The sequence below is a fragment of the Arachis hypogaea genome, chromosome 19 (genome assembly GCF_003086295.3).
Source record: "Arachis hypogaea cultivar Tifrunner chromosome 19, arahy.Tifrunner.gnm2.J5K5, whole genome shotgun sequence".
Taxonomy (NCBI): Eukaryota; Viridiplantae; Streptophyta; class Magnoliopsida; order Fabales; family Fabaceae; genus Arachis; species Arachis hypogaea.
The window spans coordinates 11,363,644-11,383,131 of NC_092054.1; the positions used below are offsets into that span (position 1 = coordinate 11,363,644).

The following is a 19,488-nucleotide window of genomic DNA, read 5'->3' on the forward strand; positions in this document are numbered from 1 at the left end:
TTTTTATTATTTAAAAATTATTGTATGGTATTATTATATATGTATATTTTTATTTTATAATAATTAACTAATTTAATTAAAAATATAGGATTACATATAATTATATTCTCAAATATTATATTTTAGATAAAAACTATTAGAAATTTTTGTTTATATATATATATTTAAAAAAAAAAGAGGAACAAAAGGCTACACTTATATAGAGTAGTTATAGGTATACAAAAAAAAAGAGAGACCTAAGGCTACACTTATAAAAAGTAGCCATGGTATACAATGTGGCTACACTTTACAGGTGATGCAGTAGTGTTGAAAAGCGTAGCCTATTCTGGCAAAAATGGAAGCTGAAAAGCGTAGCCTTTGGTCCTGGATAGCATCACTTGAAAAGCGTATCCTATTCTCAAATGCCAAAAGCGTAGCCTTTGGTGCAGAAAAGTGTAGCCTTTGAGAATAGGCAACGGCCGAATAGGAATCACCCCAAAAAGTGTAGCCGTAGCCCAAAAAGCGTAGCCGTAGCCTAAGGCATCATTTTTTTTCACTTTTGGCTACACTTTTCAAATGTACTTGAATGGGTGTTTTTCTTGTAGTGAAAAAATCTTAAAGAGGATCCCACTGTCTGTCACGTCAGATGCCATGTCAGCAAGAGGCCACGTGGCAATGCGTGATAGGAGGAGGACAACGTCGAGAAATGATCGAAAAACGAGGGCAAAGAATACTGCCAAAAGAGAAAAAAAAAGGGCTATGAATGAATTTTCATAAAAAAAAAAAGAACTTATGCTCTATTGATACCATGTTAGAAATAACATAGTATTCTGAAGAGTGTATTATTGAGTGTGAGTCGAAAGGTACAATGTATAAAGGTATATATACAAGTACTAGAAGAATCAAAGTAATAAAAGTACAAAATAAAAAAATCTTACAATAAATACACAGATATGCTATATAAATATAAATGATACTGACCTTAACTGATCATAATTATACTCTAACAATATGATATATTATAAATTTATTTATCGTAAAATTAATCTTTAAAAATATACTTATAAATTATTTTTATCTTTAAAATTTTAAAAATTAAATTTTTAATATTTTTTATAATTTTAAATTTTAATATATTTTTATTTATTATTATTGTTATTGTTCTTGTTTTTATTTTATTGAAATTAAATTCATTATCATGAAATCTATGCAGGAACGTGGACGAAAATACTATGCAATTTTTGACCCCACACCAATCTATCGTCGAAATCCCAAAATGGTCCCTAGTACTATCAGATAATGATGCTGAGTTATATTGTATATATATGAAACACTAGATGACAAAACAAAATGAATTTATTTGTATACTCTGAAGAAGGAAACAACTTAGTGTCTTCATCCATCAATAATTCAATACATTATTTTACAGAATCAACCTTTAACTCATTTAATTACAATGTTAAATTATTTTCAGGGAGAAGGAAATTTAATAAATGAATAATTTCTGTTTCTAACGTATTTAATTTCAATATCTATTATAAAATTTTTTTTAGAATAAGCTAACAAAACTATGAAACAATGAGACAAGAAAAAATAAGAATATTATATTTTTTTCTTTTGAAAATTATCTGAAATAGAAAGGTATAAATATAGAAGTCGAATTAATTGTTCTATTATGTACAATTGCAATTTTATTAGCATAAAAATTTAACTATCAGTTATCAACACAAATTTAAATACATCATAATACTTAAACATTATACGAATCTGGAGTTCAAGACATGAAAAAAGCGAACCCTAAAATCACAATCGGCATTGACTTCCACCACTGACTGTTGTTTTTGTAATTGTCGGATGGTAAGACCACATTGGATTTCTTTTGTGGTTTGGTAACAACAACCTGGTTGTGGTCGACGCTGATATTAGGACGATCTTTCGTGATGCGACCGCTGAACGGCAGAGACTTCGATAGCTTTTTTTTATTAGTAGTTGGACGTGGACAGTAGCACGATGTTAATTTGGTGAAGAATTTCTTCATCTTCGAATGTGGAATTGAACTATTTGTGGACAGTAGCTCTGATACCATGATAAAACTATGAAAGAAAAAGATGAAAAAATTTTATTAATTGTTGATTGATTGAATTATGAGAGTAAAACTAAATATATAGAGAGCATTGCCTAGAAAAGATAAAAGTAAAGATAAGATAGGATAAGATAATAAATAAAGACTAAAATCGTAACTGAATTTATGTATTTTGTTGGGCTGAATTTGTGGGTCACAAAATTTTTTTATTGTTGTCATAGGTTAAGGTGGAAGAGTGTTCTAATACAATCAATAAAATATTATCCAATACAATTTTGATCTTAAAAAATAATATATATAACACAGTTAAAAGTTAAAAATATTAAGCAAAAAATTCAAAATAATGCATCTTACATCTGAATATAAATAAAATCTATAAGCTCAGTATAGTTTCTAAAAATATACCATTTATTTATCCACAAAATGTTATTTAATATTTTTGCAATAAACTTATTTTAAAATAATAACCATACAACTTTTTTCTTTCTTGCTTTTTTTCTTTAATCAAGCAAGAGAAAAAAAAAATCTCTTATTTTATATCACTTTTTTCTTTTCTTCTAAGCAATACACATACAGGACAGAGAATAGTTTTTTTTTTTCCCCTTTCTTTTTAAGGGTTTATATATTTTCTCTTGATGTGTGCTGGCACACTTATGGGATTTTACATAAAATGCCGTCTTTTCATTTATAATTAAAATAATAATATTTCATGCATTGATATTAATAAAATTCAAAATCATTAATATTTTCAAAAATTCCATTCAATATTATATTATGATATGTTTCTTAAATGTTTATTTATTTAATTAAAAATAAAATACTTGAGATCAATTTTAAAACTGCGAGAAATTTTATCCCGAAAAGTTTTAGCTAGGAGAACCCGAATGTGTTGATTCGTTAATGTTGCTCTCCAAGTCGTTGTCTTTTGTTATCCATGAAAAACACATGGCAAATATTGGTTGAAGATATCTTTTGTACATAAATATTAGTTGAAGATGAGTAATGTTATTTTAACCAATCATATTAAGTAGATATTAATCAAAATTAATCATAAAATACATATTAAAATATAAAATATATATTAAAAATATATTAAATAATATATATACTTATATATATTTATAAATAAATATATAATATATAATTATTTTTAATATTTAATTTTAATATATAAATAATATTTTTATATATTTACACCTTAATATTTGTGTTTAATTTCCGAACAGTGAATTTAATTTGGCTTTTTTTAAATTTAATTTAAACCACATTAATTATCCATTTAAAAAATTGGAGAACATTAATTAAGTTGTTTCCATTATATTATAACTCTATGAATACTAAATATTTCTTTTATTTCATAATAATGTGTCTCATTATATTTTTTAAATTTTAAAAATATTTGTCTGATCTTACAATATTATTTAGGCACTAGTTTTTTAATCTTTATTCTTAATAACTATATCACTTTAAAAATGAGAATTAGTATAATGTTAATTAAAAAATATTTTTTCTCTATATTTTCTTCTTTTTTTTTTATCAAAGATAGGAGACTCGAATCCGCAACCTCTTAATTGAGTATGGGGAGATTATGTCATTTGAGCTATTACTCATTGGCCTATATTTTCTTCTCTTGTTTAGTCATAAATATAATTTTGTATTGTTACCGAAATACCTTTTATTTTTCTTAATTCATGTGTTTTATGTTTGGAACATATATTGAAAAATGAAAAGAGTACAACTTAACTATAAAGAAATCGAGAATTAATTTAGGCAAAAATTTATATATAGTTATTTTTATTTGAAGTTAATAATTAAGAATTATTAAATAATAATTTAATTATATTTATTAAATTATCTAATTATTTTTTTAACTTCACATCAAAATAATTATACGTGAATTTTTACTATTAATTTATTAAAGTAATGAGTGCATGTCAAAATTCAAGCAAGAGTGATATAAACAGTGTACTAGAAGTTAGAACATGTGGTTAGAAAATTATTTAATTATTATCACCTCAAGTTACATAAAATCATAACCTAAAAAAATCCTCTCCGGTAATAAGTGGAATAAAGCCATACATTGTATGCAGCTCTTTCTATTGAAACAAATTTCAATCACATGAACAAAACTACACCTTACTATCCGACGCTTTTGTCTACATATGTTTCAAACAAATTTCAATCACATGAACAAAACTACACCTTACTATCCGACGCTTTTGTCTACATATGTTTCCTTCCATTAGATTCAAAAAAATCCTGATAAATGCTTACTAAAATCAATAATTAAAATTAATTATTTTTATAAAATATATATTAAAAATAAATTAAATTATATTGCATGTTCAATAAAAAAAAATCAATAAAAAAATATATTTCATGTAGTGGTGTAATTTAAAATATCTCATTTTTGTTAGGAGTTATTATATTATCCTTTTTTTTGTAGCCTATAAATTGATAGTTCATGTTGATCCTTCTTCACAAAACCTCTCCAAGAACTAAATAAAATATATAAAAAAAAATGAAGGCTACAACCACCACCAATGTCTTCGCCATTTTCATTCTCTTTGCATTCATCTCCATCCACCTACCTTCTTTAGCCACGGCTGAGTTGCTCGACACAGACGGCAACCTTATTCGAAACGGCGGCTTATACTACATCCTCCCAGTTTTTCGAGGCAACGGTGGTGGAATAGGCCGAACATCCACCGGAAATGAAACGTGTCCACTAACCGTTGTCCAACAACGCTCCGAAGTGGACAACGGATTACCAATTATAATTTCATCTCCATTCAGAATCGGTTTTCTCTATGAAGGACTTCCTTTGGACCTATCCTTTTCATTTGTTCCTTTGTGTACTCCTACTCCTTCTAAGTGGACCCTCGTTAGGGGTCTACGAGAAGGAGAAGGAGCCACGGTGAAACTCACCGGTTTTTACGAGAACGAGATGCAGGGTTGGTTTGAGATAAGAAAACACTTGGATGACCATAAACTTACCTTCTGTGCTTCTTCAAATAATAATTGCATGGATATTGGGGTTAAACGTGATGATGAGGGAAATAGGCTTTTGGTTGCAACGGAAGATAACCCTTTTGTGGTTGTGTTTAAGAATGCTACGTCGTCGTCTTATTCTGCTTGAAGATCCATGCATAATAGTAAGCAAGTAATTAAGCCATGGGTGAAAAAAATCTTGTATATGCTTTCTTATCTAGCGGGTAAGATATTATGTATGTGCAAGATGAAAATAAACTCTTGTAAGAATAATCACAGAGATGACTTACGTGAAGATATCTTTATCTATTTAAAGATATTTTTACGTGAAAATGATAATTAATATATTTAAATAAACTATTTAATATAAAATTAGCAAGAGGTCCGTGTATATGCGCGGGTGGGTGATTGAGTTTATAAAATTAATAACAAAAATATAAAAATAACATATAGAAATTAGATAATAATACGTTTATTATATACATTTATTGAGTTTGGAAATATGATTACAATAATATAACTAATAATTCTAAATCATTATTAATTAAACATGCTTAATTCAACGATTGCATGAATTGAGTAATCAAAATTTGTAATTAAGAGTTTAAGACGTATAGACATTTCATTGTATTCATTTTCTGAATGTGCAAGCTTTCTTTCTATCAAATCAAGGATCCATTATATAGATTCTCTTTGTTCTATTGAAAACCTTAATCTCATATTCTAAAGTTAATAACTTATATTCATGCCATAGATAAAAAGAACCAATTGATGCATTAATAATATCTTGTCAAAATTCATTTGTTATCACAGGAAGAATTTGAACATATGATAATATAATGTAATACTTATTTTAATAATTTGATTTTGTATTTGTGAAAATTTTGAAGGTATAATTTTAAACAGACTTAGACTTAATTTAGTAAAACTTTTTGAAGAGATGCTTCTGCTTTTCAAAAGCATAAGCACCTCATTTTGCATTTGATAAATCAAAAGCTCATGTGATTATACTTGCAACTTTTAAAAGTTAGGGATACTTTTGATGAGCTATTATTCAGAGTGAATTATCAGTTCTATCCAAAACATCTATTAATTTCAAGAAGAGATTCTCAAAACTCCAACTATAATTCATGATGTATAATTTACGACAGGATAACATTAAATCACTTTCATAAATGTTAGTAATACAAATAAGACAATTTAAATGTTAGAAACACAAATAAGATTTTACTCCAAATGTTGGAGACAAAAACAATACTTTACTCGATTAATAAATATTCGATAGTATTTGCATCATCATATGTGAAATTCACAACTAAAAAAAACAATAGCCTTTACTTTTAATGTGATTTATCAGCATCTCAACAAAAGTTATATGGCTTGTTGCTTACCTGAAATTAATTGAAAATGAATTTGTAAAAAGAATATAGTACTTTTAGTTTGTACATACATGGGTTACATTCATCATAGTTAAAAAAAATCAAAGTCGCCACTTTATGCTGGTGCCTAGTTATCCTCAACCATCTATTACTTTTATAGGTTTAAAAATAGCAAATACACTATATTTTGAATCATAAATCCATAACAGTATATTAAATAGTATTTGAAGGCATATTGTTGTCCAGTACAAAACAGCGAAAATAATAACAGAAAACAAAAATTCACTTGAATGTAAAACTATTTTGAAGATCTAAATTGTTACTTAATCTCATTACTACATTATAAAAGTCCCTTATAGCCAGCTTATAAACAATTTATTCATAATAACAGATCTCTTTGCACAAAGTATTTATTCATTATAATTTAGATCAATTAAAAGCAAATTAGGTAAATATTCAATCACCTAAACTAGTAATGAAAAAGAAAATTATTCAAAATTTAAGAAAACAATTTCTAGTAAAAATAAGAAAAGTAAGAATCTAACAAATTCTATACAATAAAAACTGTAAAAGCATGGAATTTAAATATAAAATTGTACATGAGTAACCTTCTTTAAATATATTATCCTCTTTGCTCTATACTTTTTTTTTGTGTAATTCTCCTTGTTCTAAAATTCCATTACAAACTCACTTAACTGCAAGTTGAACAACTTGGAATTAGAAACATAATATCATTGGAGTCAAAGCTTTTAAAGTCATTACATGATGTGAAATGATATAGCTTTCTAAAGAATTATAGATAATAAACTGCATAGTTTCTTATGATTTGTTACACCTAGTCCTAAACTTAAAATAAAATGACGAATCCAGAGGCAGCAAGTAATTCAAAAAAAGAAAAAACATCATGATTTTTCCATTTCTCCTACTACTTAAAAGTGATAGACTTACTTCCACTACAATTGCATCGCCAAATCCAAAACCACGCGCTACTGATTAGCACCAAAAGTTGAGAACAAATTATCATAACAGTTACCACCACAAATAGCTTACAGATTTAAAAATTAAGGACAAAAACAAATTAAGTATCTAAAAGATATTCACATTCACACTTCTCATAGGAAATATATTAACCAAAATACTTCAAATTAAACCCTAAACTCAATGACTTTATTTTTATTTTACATCATTTGAAAAATTCAATGGATGTAAGATGATACTAATGAAATTAAATTCATTTCATATTACCAATATATAGTTCAACAGATCAAGTTAATAGTACTTATTCACCACCTTCTCCTCTGCCATCTCCCTTCATCACCCTTAAATAAGTCACCTCATTCAATAATATTCTCAAAAAATGGAAAAACTACCGTTTATTATGGACAATTTTAATTACTACTTTCTCAAGGTCAATTGAATAGTCTTAAAAAAGACCAGTTGAAAAATAACACACAAAAAACCACCTTTCTCCTATGATATTTTAGCATTTTCTGTAATATATATATATCAAAACCTTTTGAAGTACTACAAAAAGAAATGCTCACCAACAACAGCCCATTGAGGAACTTCACCAAATTATGGAAGGAGAAGAATCTTTTCAAAATCTGAAATAAATTAACTATCATTTGTAAATTCCTATAGATCTAAAATGAGATGTTTCTCTTAGTAAACAGGAAAAGCTTAGTTTCATGTATAGTGGAACTCATCCAAGCAAGCGGGATTCACCATATTAGAAGAAATAAAAATATGTTTGTTTATGATGAAGATTTTTAATTGCTCTTTTAGCAAAGCTTATACAAAAAGAATATTTGAAAAGAATATCCAAGTTAATGTACCATGGATGAGCAGTAAAATGTAACCAATCTTCATTGAGATAATCTTTTTTAATGACTTCAGCAAATTGCAACAAATGTTGAAAATCAAATTAAAATTGCCGGCAAACAATAACAAAAAATATAAAATTGCATAGAAAAAAAATGCTTGGTCTACAAAAATGTAGTGAGAATACTTATCCAGTATCAGCTTTTTGGCATCACCATCTTGTTACAGAGCTGTTGCCTTAACACTATAGCAGCAACACCAACGCCGCTGAGCCTCTCTTTTAATGGGTAGCAAACACAACAGAATGGATATTAGCTCTCATGAAAGAGTTAGAGCAGTTGCATTCCTAACCAACAACACCTGAAAGAGCAACCCCCAATATGCACCACTGTTTCAGCATCTAAGAAAGAAAGAAAATTAATGATTTAAAATGAAACATTGGCATTAATTTCTCCCCAAAGTTCACATAGACAAATATACAAACATCTTATAAGTAAGGGGATTAATTCATCACAAACAATTATGAGATTGTTGCACACATATATTACTACCCTCTAAAAGGGAAAAAGACAAATTTTAGCAATGACTTAACAATTCGAAAATCGGAATAAGCATTGTTATTCACTAAAATATGGCTCTGATGAAGGCAAAACATGTAGTAAAAACAAAATTTCGTCTTACCCAGTGTATGCTTCAGGTCAAGCGCTACAACAGAGGTGGGTAGTATTTGTTCAACACCTTCACCTCTCCCATCTTCTCTCTTTTGTGTTTGATTATGTTTCAGCCACTGAAACAACCACAAATATTCAAACTTGAAATTAATAATTTAAGTAAAGATTGAAAGATAGAAAATTAAAATTCTCAATACCATGTAATAATTCAATAATTTTTTAAACAATAAAATTGAATGTAATCTTCATCTTCATATTTTCTAATTATAATCATCCTTATCACTTAAAAAACTCATACATATTCGAAGAATTTGTGGTTTGCATTATAGCAGTCAATTTACGTAAATTTATTAGAAAAATATACGTGTACAACTAAATTTCTAAAAAGCAAAAATAGATTCAATCCCATGAAAAAATCAATGATATATTTGATTCGAAAATATAGCAAGAAAACAGCCCTTTTAAATGAGCTTTTAGTTTTAATATTTTTAAATTTGCCCACTGAATCCTTAAACAAACTCTAGAAACACTACTACATTTACGTCTTTATATGTAGGCTTAATCTTATCGTCATCCCCTGAAAAAAGAAAGAATTCAAGGAGGCATGGAGCTTTGACTTTGAAGAAAATAATTTGACAAAAAAAAATGACAATAATAAAATTAGTAGTCACTATAAAAAAAAACGCTATTACAGAACAAAAGAAGGAGTTCTTATAAGTCATTTTAAATTCTTTTTGCATAAAACACACCTTCAAATCCATTGGAAACTAATTAAAAAATTTCATGTAATAGATTAATTTCCCAATGTCTCAATTTAGTAAGTGTAATAGTAGTAGTAGGTACCTCCAATGTAGAAATCTCAAAAGTTGGAGTTGATGCAGAGGGAGTGTGGATTCTGAAATAGCATCATCTTCAAAAGAGAACTGTGTCATCTTCCCTCTTGAGACCATCATATTAAATTAGAATCTCTTTGATTGGAATGTATCTATTTGACATAAAATATAAATAATTAATGAAAATTATTTATGAGCTGATCTTTAAAAAAAACACACAAAAAAAATGGAAGATTGATTTTATAAAAAAAGGGTCTATGGATAAAATAACATACTTGATAAGTGTTTCAGGCTGAGCAACCACAATGACATAATAAATGCAATGTAACTTGTCAACTGAGTTGAAAATCACAAATATGGCACTCCCAAACTTAAAAAATATCATTAAATAATTAGTGCAATAATAATAATTTGTCCTTCCTGCAAGACTATTTCTTCTTCTTTTGCTTCTAATTCTCTTTTAGTCACTAAAACAATCACAAAGATTTAGACATGAAATAGATAATTTGATTGAAGAAGGAAAGAGAGAAGAATAGAATCTTCAATGGTTGGGTGTGGGAAAGTTTTTGAATTTGAAATCAGGGTGCACAAAATAATCATGTATTGGAGATTCTAATTTATACTAACCTTTGAAGAGTCACCAGCCAACTTCCAACTGTCTCCCCTTCTTCTTCCGCCTTGGCCGATCCGTTTCCCTTCCGCAAGAAGACATGCAATTGAAGAAGCAGCTGAACTCAGAACCAAACGATAATCTAAATTAGTGAAAAAAAAGATGGAAATATACATTAATTATAAGTTTTGGCCAATTTCAATTACTGATCCAATAAAGCTGTAAGCCAATATAAAAAAGAAGAAAAAAAGGACTCCATGTTCAACTAACTGCTAGAGTCAAGACAAAGGTATCCACTGCTAGCTTGCTCTTATATTAGTCAGTAATCTATCACTTTGAATTATAGTCATGCAATAGTTATTTTGAAGTAGAAAAAGCTAAATCTTTTTTAATCCTTTTGTAATTGAAGAAATAAAAATAAAAATATGGACTAACCTTTGAGTCACCGGCCAATTTCTAACTACTGCTTCTTCTTCTTCTGCCTTGACTGAATGTTTTCTCCCTCCGCAAGAAGACTTGCAATTGAAGCAGCAACTAAACTCAGAACCAAATGCTGACTAAATTGGTGAATTCAATTATATTAAAAAAGCATATAGTAATATACGTTATAAGTTTGCCCAATTTCAATTACTGATCCAATAAAGCTATAAACCAATATGAAGAAGAAGAAAAATGGGGTCTAGTGAACAACTAACTGCTATGGTCAAGATACAGACATCCCCTGCTCTAATGTTAGTCAGTAATCTATTACTTGAATTATAGTCATGTAATAGTTATTCTCAAATGGAAAAGACTAAATCTTTCCTCTGTTGTTGTAATTGAAGAAATGAAAATAAAAATTATCAAGTGAATTATTAGAATTAGAAATTCTATGATACTTATGAAAACTATTTTCGTCGGGATTTAAATGAAAGGAATCATCCAGTTGCAAACTCTTTTAACATTTACCTTCAAATTGTGAGTTAATTAGGATAAAGAAGGTCACTTTTATTAATATAAGGATGTTAAACCTCTTGCGAATAACAGATTCTGCTCTTTTAAACTAATTTACCTCACTTCTCACTTATCTTATGTAGCACAGAATTGGATATAAATTTTTTTTATGCATAAAACAAACATCATATAACAACATATCTTATCATGTTCATCCACTTTATATACTAAAGAAAAATAAAAATAAAACACTAAGCAAAAAGAAAGAAAGAAAAAATACTAAGCTATTGTGAGAACTGAGAAGAACTAATAAAAATTTTGGATACAATTAATTTAATTACTCTCTCACAAAAAAAAATGTGTTACAACAAAAATAAAGAATGTTTAAAAGAAGTGGTCAAAACAAAAAAACTGAGTGAAATATTTCTCATAAATGTTAAATATCTTGCCTCTTTAGAATAGCTAACTACTCCTTAAAGTACCCAAGTACTCTTTAGAGTATCTTATCTCTTTAAGAAATAAAAATTTTAGGAATGCACATACACACACACACATATATATATATATATATATATATATAAATAAATAATAAAAAGAATTAAAGTCATTTTCAACACAATAAAATGATTTAAAATTATATATATATATATATGAGATGGAGGAAAATGGATAAACTTGGCCTCAAAGAATCATGTGTAGTAAGTAAATGTTACTCAAACAAACACACTTACATTTCCTTTAAAAGAAAAAAAAAGGGATAAAACATGTGCAAATACATCTATACACAGAAAATTTATGCAATAGACACCATTACACTTACATCTAATCACTCACCATTGTAATTTATCACCGAATGAAACCAAAGTAACCCAATTCTTTTCTATTACTCTGTCCACCAAACATGAAAAATCTGCAAAACACTGGGTAAAATATAAGGGACAATGACATTTGCTTTAAAATATAGATATCAAACATTTATTATAGTTAAAAGAAAAAAGAAAAAATTAGTACTCAATAATAAAAAAAATTAACTGGTCATCATTAAGTGTAATCAAACAATTCATTACCAATCTTCAGCAAATAATTCCACAAAAGAAGATAACAACAATATAATTAGTAGCCAAAGGCTTGCTAAGCGTACAGTATGCATCAATCACCCTTGCAGATTGCTCAACATCGAAATCCCTTTCTTTCAAAACAAATGATAGGATTAAACAAAAAATATTAGCTTCTCCTATAACTCATTCAAATACACAAACTTTCAAACTATTCACCAAAGAGGTAAAGCAAAAAAGTGCAAAGAAAAATATATTCTAAGGAAAAAACTTTGCACTGCAAAAGCAAAGGAATTAAACTACACAAATATATTCTAAAAAAAAAAACATCATATTTGGTACTTTCTATCAAATAGAGATCATTTTTGGAGAGCCAAAATATCATTTTTTTTTCTTTTAAAACTATTATGTCAAAATTTTTAGGTGTCTTGGGGAGGTCAAAATAACAGTATACTTACATTATTTATTTGGTGGCCAGTGCTCTTTCTCTTTTTTTATTCCGTAAATTCGCACATATCAATTGCTAAATTTGTTTTCTTTATTTTAAATCAACAATGATGAGAAGACTCAAAAAAGGAAATTTAGAAAATAATAGAAACAATGCAATAATCTAAATAAGGACCATTCTTGCCTTACAGCAAATTATACTACTTTCACCATTAATATAACAATAAAGAGACACTACCACCTTTGCCACTATTAAATGATCAAACCTGATTTGGTTTTGCTCTTTTGCCAGAACTATTTGATCATTTTTCTTATCATGACATTTGATATGGCCTGTGGAAAATAGGAACCACTCTCACTACATATTATTACCACCTATCACTGTTATGTTATTATAATGAAATACCATGCTTATTAAGCACACACCCATATTATCCCCAAGAGATTTTAGCTTCGGTTTTGGTATTCAAGCAATGTAGAATGATAATAAACATAAATACGAAATCAGATGAAAACTGCAAGAATCCTATGCTTACTTGTTTTTACCCATGAATTACAGAATTAATTACAACAACTCTTTAAGCTGCAACTTGTTGGTATATGTGCAAAACCTATACAGCAAAACAAAAATGACAAAAAAAATCATGCTTGAAGCAATCAGCAAAAGAAAAGAACTCTAATGTTGAAAACTGAAGCCCAATAGTGTTAAAAAAGAAAGAGTGAAACTGTATAAGGTGATTAAGTTACCCAAAACTGACCATCTTTAGAGACCTTGAGTGATGAAGAACTTCTCAAAGCTCAATGAACAACAGCAACAGTGTCTTCGAAAATCTCATCAGCCTTCACATTACCAAGAGATCCATAACCCGAACCAAAGTTTGAAAACGCAGCAGCTATTCCACCGAAACACTAAGTATGTAAAATCAAAAGAAACACAGCGTCGTGCTTCGGTTAAACACGACTCCTAAGGCAAAACCCGCCGCTGCTATTGCAGGGTCTCAGCCTCCTCTCCCACAGAAGGATTCGTTCACCAACCTCAACATGCATACCAACCAACTACAACACCGTCAAACTCGTAGACCTTTCCTTTTTCTCTCTTATTCAACTCACGCCTTTTCCAGTCTTCCTTTTTGCTTCTGTATTTTCTCTAATCGTGAATGGTTGTGAGATTGAATTGAGAGATAAACAAATTAAGGAAAAAGAGAGAGGGAAAGAGAGAGAAATGATGAATTCAAAATTTTTTTAAAGAAGATTAAAAGTTTAAAACTCATTCAAAAATTTTTGCGAGAAAATTCCCGCTCATGAGTTTTGTTTAGAATTTGAAATAAAAACATTTGGCTGATCAGTGAAAGGCAATCCGTGTGATGGTGTTATCAGCCAATCAAATGCTACGATTATCCACTGCATGTCACTGAAGAAAAAAACAAAACTACAGAACAGTTGTCACTCTCTTAGAAATCATTTAACAGTGCTAAATAGTGTGTGAATTTACTGTTTGGCTAGTTAACCATTATATATTAATAGATATATCAATATTTTAACTTATTTTTATATAAAAATATTTTTATATTAATAACTATTATTATTAAATATTTTGTTAAAAAAATTAATTTGAATTAATCAAGTGGTCAACTTAATTACTCATCTACTTTAATAAATGAAAGATAGTTCTAATCATACTTTGTATATGCAGTAAATTATTAGTCAATCACAAATTTTTAAATAGAATTTAGATTTATGATAGATTAATTTTTGACTTGACAAATTAAAAAATACCCTATGAAAAATAAATTTGCTAAAAATATTTGGTTCCAATAAAGTGAAACTGGTAAATAGAGAAGTTTACTATCCTTTAAGGACACACTATCATTCTCTATTCTGTGTTTCTGCAAAGATTGATGAGTATCTATTTACTTTATTTTAGTTTTGGTATCACAATAAGAGGTTGTCAACTCCACAGCCAGGACGGATCCAAAAATATTATCGTGGGGCCAATAATATATATAATATTAAAAAATTATGTAAAAAATTATATAATATAAAATGTATTATAAAATATACCGATAAAAAATATATTTTAAAGTACAAAAAATATGTATGTACTTTTTATTAACAAAGTAGTCGATTCTTCGTATCATAAAATTCATCAATAATAGAATTTTTGATCAAATTTTTCAGCAATTTTATTTTTAATATAATTAAAAAATAATTAGTAAAAAATTTATCTTTATTTTGTTTCTGAGTTATTCTTCACAATATTCATAACTGAAAAAGATCTCTCAGTTGTAGTAATTGAAACAGAGAGAATTAATACCAAATGAATCAAGAAGGACGCTCACAAGAAAAAAATCTATTTTATGGAATTTAAAAATTTTTATTTAATTAAAAAATATTAGTAATAATATCTTTTCAGATTTTTTAATACTGTTACTTACTTTTTAGATATTAGAAATTATTAGTATTTAGGTTAGACTGGACTTTTATTTATATTAGACTAAATATTAAATAATTTTTTTAAAAAATTAAATCAAATTTAATAATTTATTACTATTAATCTTTTTTTAAAAAAATTGGGGACCGAAGCCTCCACTCGCCCTCGTATGTCCGTCCCTACCCACAATAATAGTTAAAATATCAAAACTACTCTAGAATTGTATGAGATTAATTAAGAAGAAATTGACGAATTAAATATAAAATATTCAAAGTAAATTATGAATGAAAAAAGTGATTGAGAAAATGACTCCAAAACCTGTCTCTTGGAAGACAAATTCTCGCGGATAGTCACCTCGCTGAAGAAAATTGTCATCCCTACTCAGTTTCTAACATTAACCACTCCATAAGTAAACCAACTCAACGATAAAGGAAATACATAAATCAGTACACACACCAAGTAAACCAACACATAATACATGAAAATGTACCAAGCTACTTAAACTAATCCGTGCACATGATATATCAACACAACTAAAAATACACCAACATAAACCGAATTTGGAGCTAAGCCTCCCGTGTTTTGACCAACATCGTGAGGACATCTACTGCATCTATGGTACTTGCCTCTAGGGATGGCAACACCACCCGAACCTGCAGGTATCCACCCGGAGCGGGTAGGGATAATTATCCGTCCCGCACTGAGGCGAGTCTTTAGCGGGACGGGTTCTTAAGCGGGGCGGGGCGGGGCAGGACCGAGTTTAGGTATTATTCGCCCCTGTATATATATAATATATAATTTTAATATATAATATGTATAATATATATAAAATAATTAGTAAAATGATTGATAATATTATATCATATTTAAAATTTTATTTTAATTTATGTTATGTATGTGATGGCGGTTATATAAATTTTGAAATTTAATTTTATTTATTAGATTTTAATAATTATAGGGGCGGGTAGGGGCGGGACGAATACCGCGAGGGCGGGTTAGGGTTCAACCATTTACTACCCGCGGGTAGGAGCGGGGCGAATTTTATGCAGGTTATTGTAAGGTGGGACGGAGTCGGATAGAGTAAAAATCTGCCCCTACCCGCCAGTTGCCACCCCTACTTGTCTCTACAAAGCCTGCAACGTCATGGATCATGCATCTCACACGTGTCCTTTTCATTCATCATTCAATAAACGAGTTTTTTTGAGACAGCCTGTGCGCACTCGCTTGAAGGTTCGATTAGGTACCATTCTTGGTCCTTGATACACAAGCCATGTTGTTGGATTTTCCAATAACCTAAACTTGGCTCTATATACCTTTCGAATTTCATCCATCTTATATACCTCAATAATATAGACTTGCCAAGTAAGGGATTGGTTCGCACAAGCAACAAAAACATGATGACATGAAATTCGATTTATCTAAAAATCACCATAGTCACAATGTCGTTGACGTAGATTCACTATATACTCCACACCACTGTGCATTTCATACACCTCAAAGACCTCGTTCTGCTTATCAAAACAATTAACTTGAATGTTTCCCACAGCATGTTGATTCGCTTGAAGTTTGGTGGTCGCAAATTCAGAAAATGCATGTCCAACATCCTCTCAAGCATCAGCCTTAGCCTTCTTCCTAGTGAACAACTCATTTAGTCTGTAAAATTTGTTATTAACAAGTGCTGTGATAGGAAGATTGCACACTCCCTTCAAAATCGAATAGGTGCACTTAACTAGGTTTGTGGTCGTATGACCCCAACGATGCCCATCATCAAATACCAAAGTATACTGTGAGCGGGGTATATCGTCGAGCCAATTAGTGTAAACTTCGCCCCGCTTATGTAACTCTTGGTAACGCATGTTGTATTCATGAACTGTCTTAGAATAATCTTTCAAAAATTAACATAAAAATGCAAATACAGATCAATCATAGAGTTGATCAAATATAGTACTAACAATCTTATATTATTATGTGTTATTTACCTATTTTGATGACAAACTTTTTTAAATGCGGTAACTTAAACCTCTTCAAGAAGTTGGATGCTACATGTCTGATGCAAAACATGTGGAAAGCTCTTGGAGGCTCTCATGCTCCATTACTACAAGCTATAGCTGACTTAATAGAATCGTGTTGATTAGAAATAAAGCCTACACCATCCCGAGTCACCACATATTTTCGCAAATCATTGAGGAAAAAGTATCATGCATTAGAAGTCTCACCCTCGACAATAGCAAAGGCAATAGGCATAATATTATGATTGCCATTTTGTGAAATTGCAACAAGTAGAGTTCCTTTATATTTCCTGAAAAAATATTCTATCTATCTGTACAAGTGGTTTGCAATATCTGAATACTCTAATACAAGGATAAAAAGTCCAAAAAACTCTATGCATTATCCAAAAACCATGAGCCAGCTCATTCCCATAGTAGGCAGGTATAGTTTCAATCTTGACAGCTGTAAATGGCTCTTTTTGATGCATTGCTTTAAACCATGCAGGAAAAATTTCATTAGAAGATTTTCACCGACCAAGAATTTTTTCAATTGACTTTTGCTTAGTCAACTATCCCAATTTCTTTTGCTTACTTGTTAGTGTGGCACATGCATGCTTGTATCAGTACTAAAAATGCTTTACCTTATGCAATGCTTCTCACAAAAATTTTTCACTACTATAATGTTGATTTTGGGGCTAAGATTTCTAAAGAATGTAACTCACACATCAAAGGGGGTAGTGCAGTAAAGAAAACAGCACCCAGGAGCCGCAACACTGATGACGACACTGATATTCCATCCCATGATGAGGATCCCCTGATTCCCCAATCAAACTCCACCAAGATCAGAGTTCTCACCGGCATAATGAAAAATGTGCTCCAAGAGTTCATCAATCTCACAGAACTTCTCATCACCCATGGAGCCGAGAACAAGAGGAATTAAGTCATGGAAGAAAATGCACTCAAAATAACCAAGGGGAGGATTCGGATTCTAAGGGATTTTGTCAAGGACATAGAAGCTGGCCTTACTAACAATGAGGAGGATGATGTTGATGAAGCCTTCAATGATTCTGATTCTGATGCCTAGCACATTTCATCTCATCTATGCTTTTGAATACTTTTCTTTGAACTTTTTCAGTTTCAATTGGATGACTGTAACACCTAACTATTTTACTGCTTATTGACTTTTTTGATAGCCACTAACAATTTTTTCAGAGTCTTTTCCCACCTTGATGACAAAAGAGGGAGAAAAGAAAAGATAGCATGTTAGCATTGGCTTAGGTTTAAGACAATGATGGTTAAGGACAATGAAGCTTGATGCTTATTACTTATTACTATGCTTATCTTTAATTTGCCATGTGCTGTGTATTATGGTTGGAGTTAATTGCTTTGTGTTTAGAGTCATTGTTACTGTAATATATTGCCTTGGCTATTTTAAATTGTATCCACATGAAGAGGAAAGCCATGATTAAGGGGGAGATATGCTAATAGTGGGGGGCGGGGGGCACAACACACATCTCAGATCGTCAAAAAAGGGAAGTGCTCTTAATTCATTTAAATTAACATTTTAAATTCAATTATCCTCTTTTATCATGTTTGTCATCAAGGGAGAGATTGTTGAGCTAAGTTTGAATTTTGGATTTATAAATGATGCAAACATTTCTTGGGTTAAATCCCAAATGTGTTTAATGTGTGTGCTAAGTGATGCAGGCCTAATCAAATGTTGCTTCAGCCCATTCTAGTATTGCTTCAGCATCTCTAATTGATACAGCTCCAACACTCAACCCCATTATTTGCTAATGAACAACAAATCAATCCCCATGAGCCTAGAGAAGAAAGCACTGAACAAAATAAAGAAAAGGAAGGACATCTGTCAACAATATGGGACAACTGTAACACCAAGACAAAAACAAGGACAGCTAGGGTAACTCTCATTCCAAGGACAATAGCGAAAGCAACATTCAGAAATGGAGAGCAAAACACAAACTTGCAAGAAGAGCAGAGGTAGTGGTGTAGCTCCTTGGACAGCAGAGATAATGGAGCAGAGGGAGAAAGACATGCATGCCAAGAAACAAAGCATAACCAAGGACAGCAGAAGTGGTGGACAAGTTCCTCAACCAGTAGAGTTAGTGGAGCAAGGTGAGGAAGGACTGCATGCCAGCAGAAACAACCCTAACGATAAGCTGGGACAAGGAAATGGAAGAGACAAATTGGAGAGTAAACTGAAGATATAAAACCAACCTCATTCCTACATTTGAAGGGAAGAAAAA

At 29.9% G+C, this 19,488-nt stretch overlaps 1 protein-coding gene across 1 annotated transcript; it reads left to right on the forward strand.

Annotated features, from left to right (window-relative positions):
• The first annotated feature begins 4,457 nt into the window (after window positions 1–4,457).
• On the forward strand, window positions 4,458–5,425 carry LOC112779894 (factor Xa inhibitor BuXI). The gene has a single exon (XM_025824252.3). The coding sequence runs from the start codon at window positions 4,584–4,586 to the stop codon at window positions 5,199–5,201; it is 618 nt and encodes a 205-aa protein (XP_025680037.1). The 5' UTR covers window positions 4,458–4,583; the 3' UTR covers window positions 5,202–5,425.
• Window positions 5,426–19,488: the final 14,063 nt, after the last annotated feature.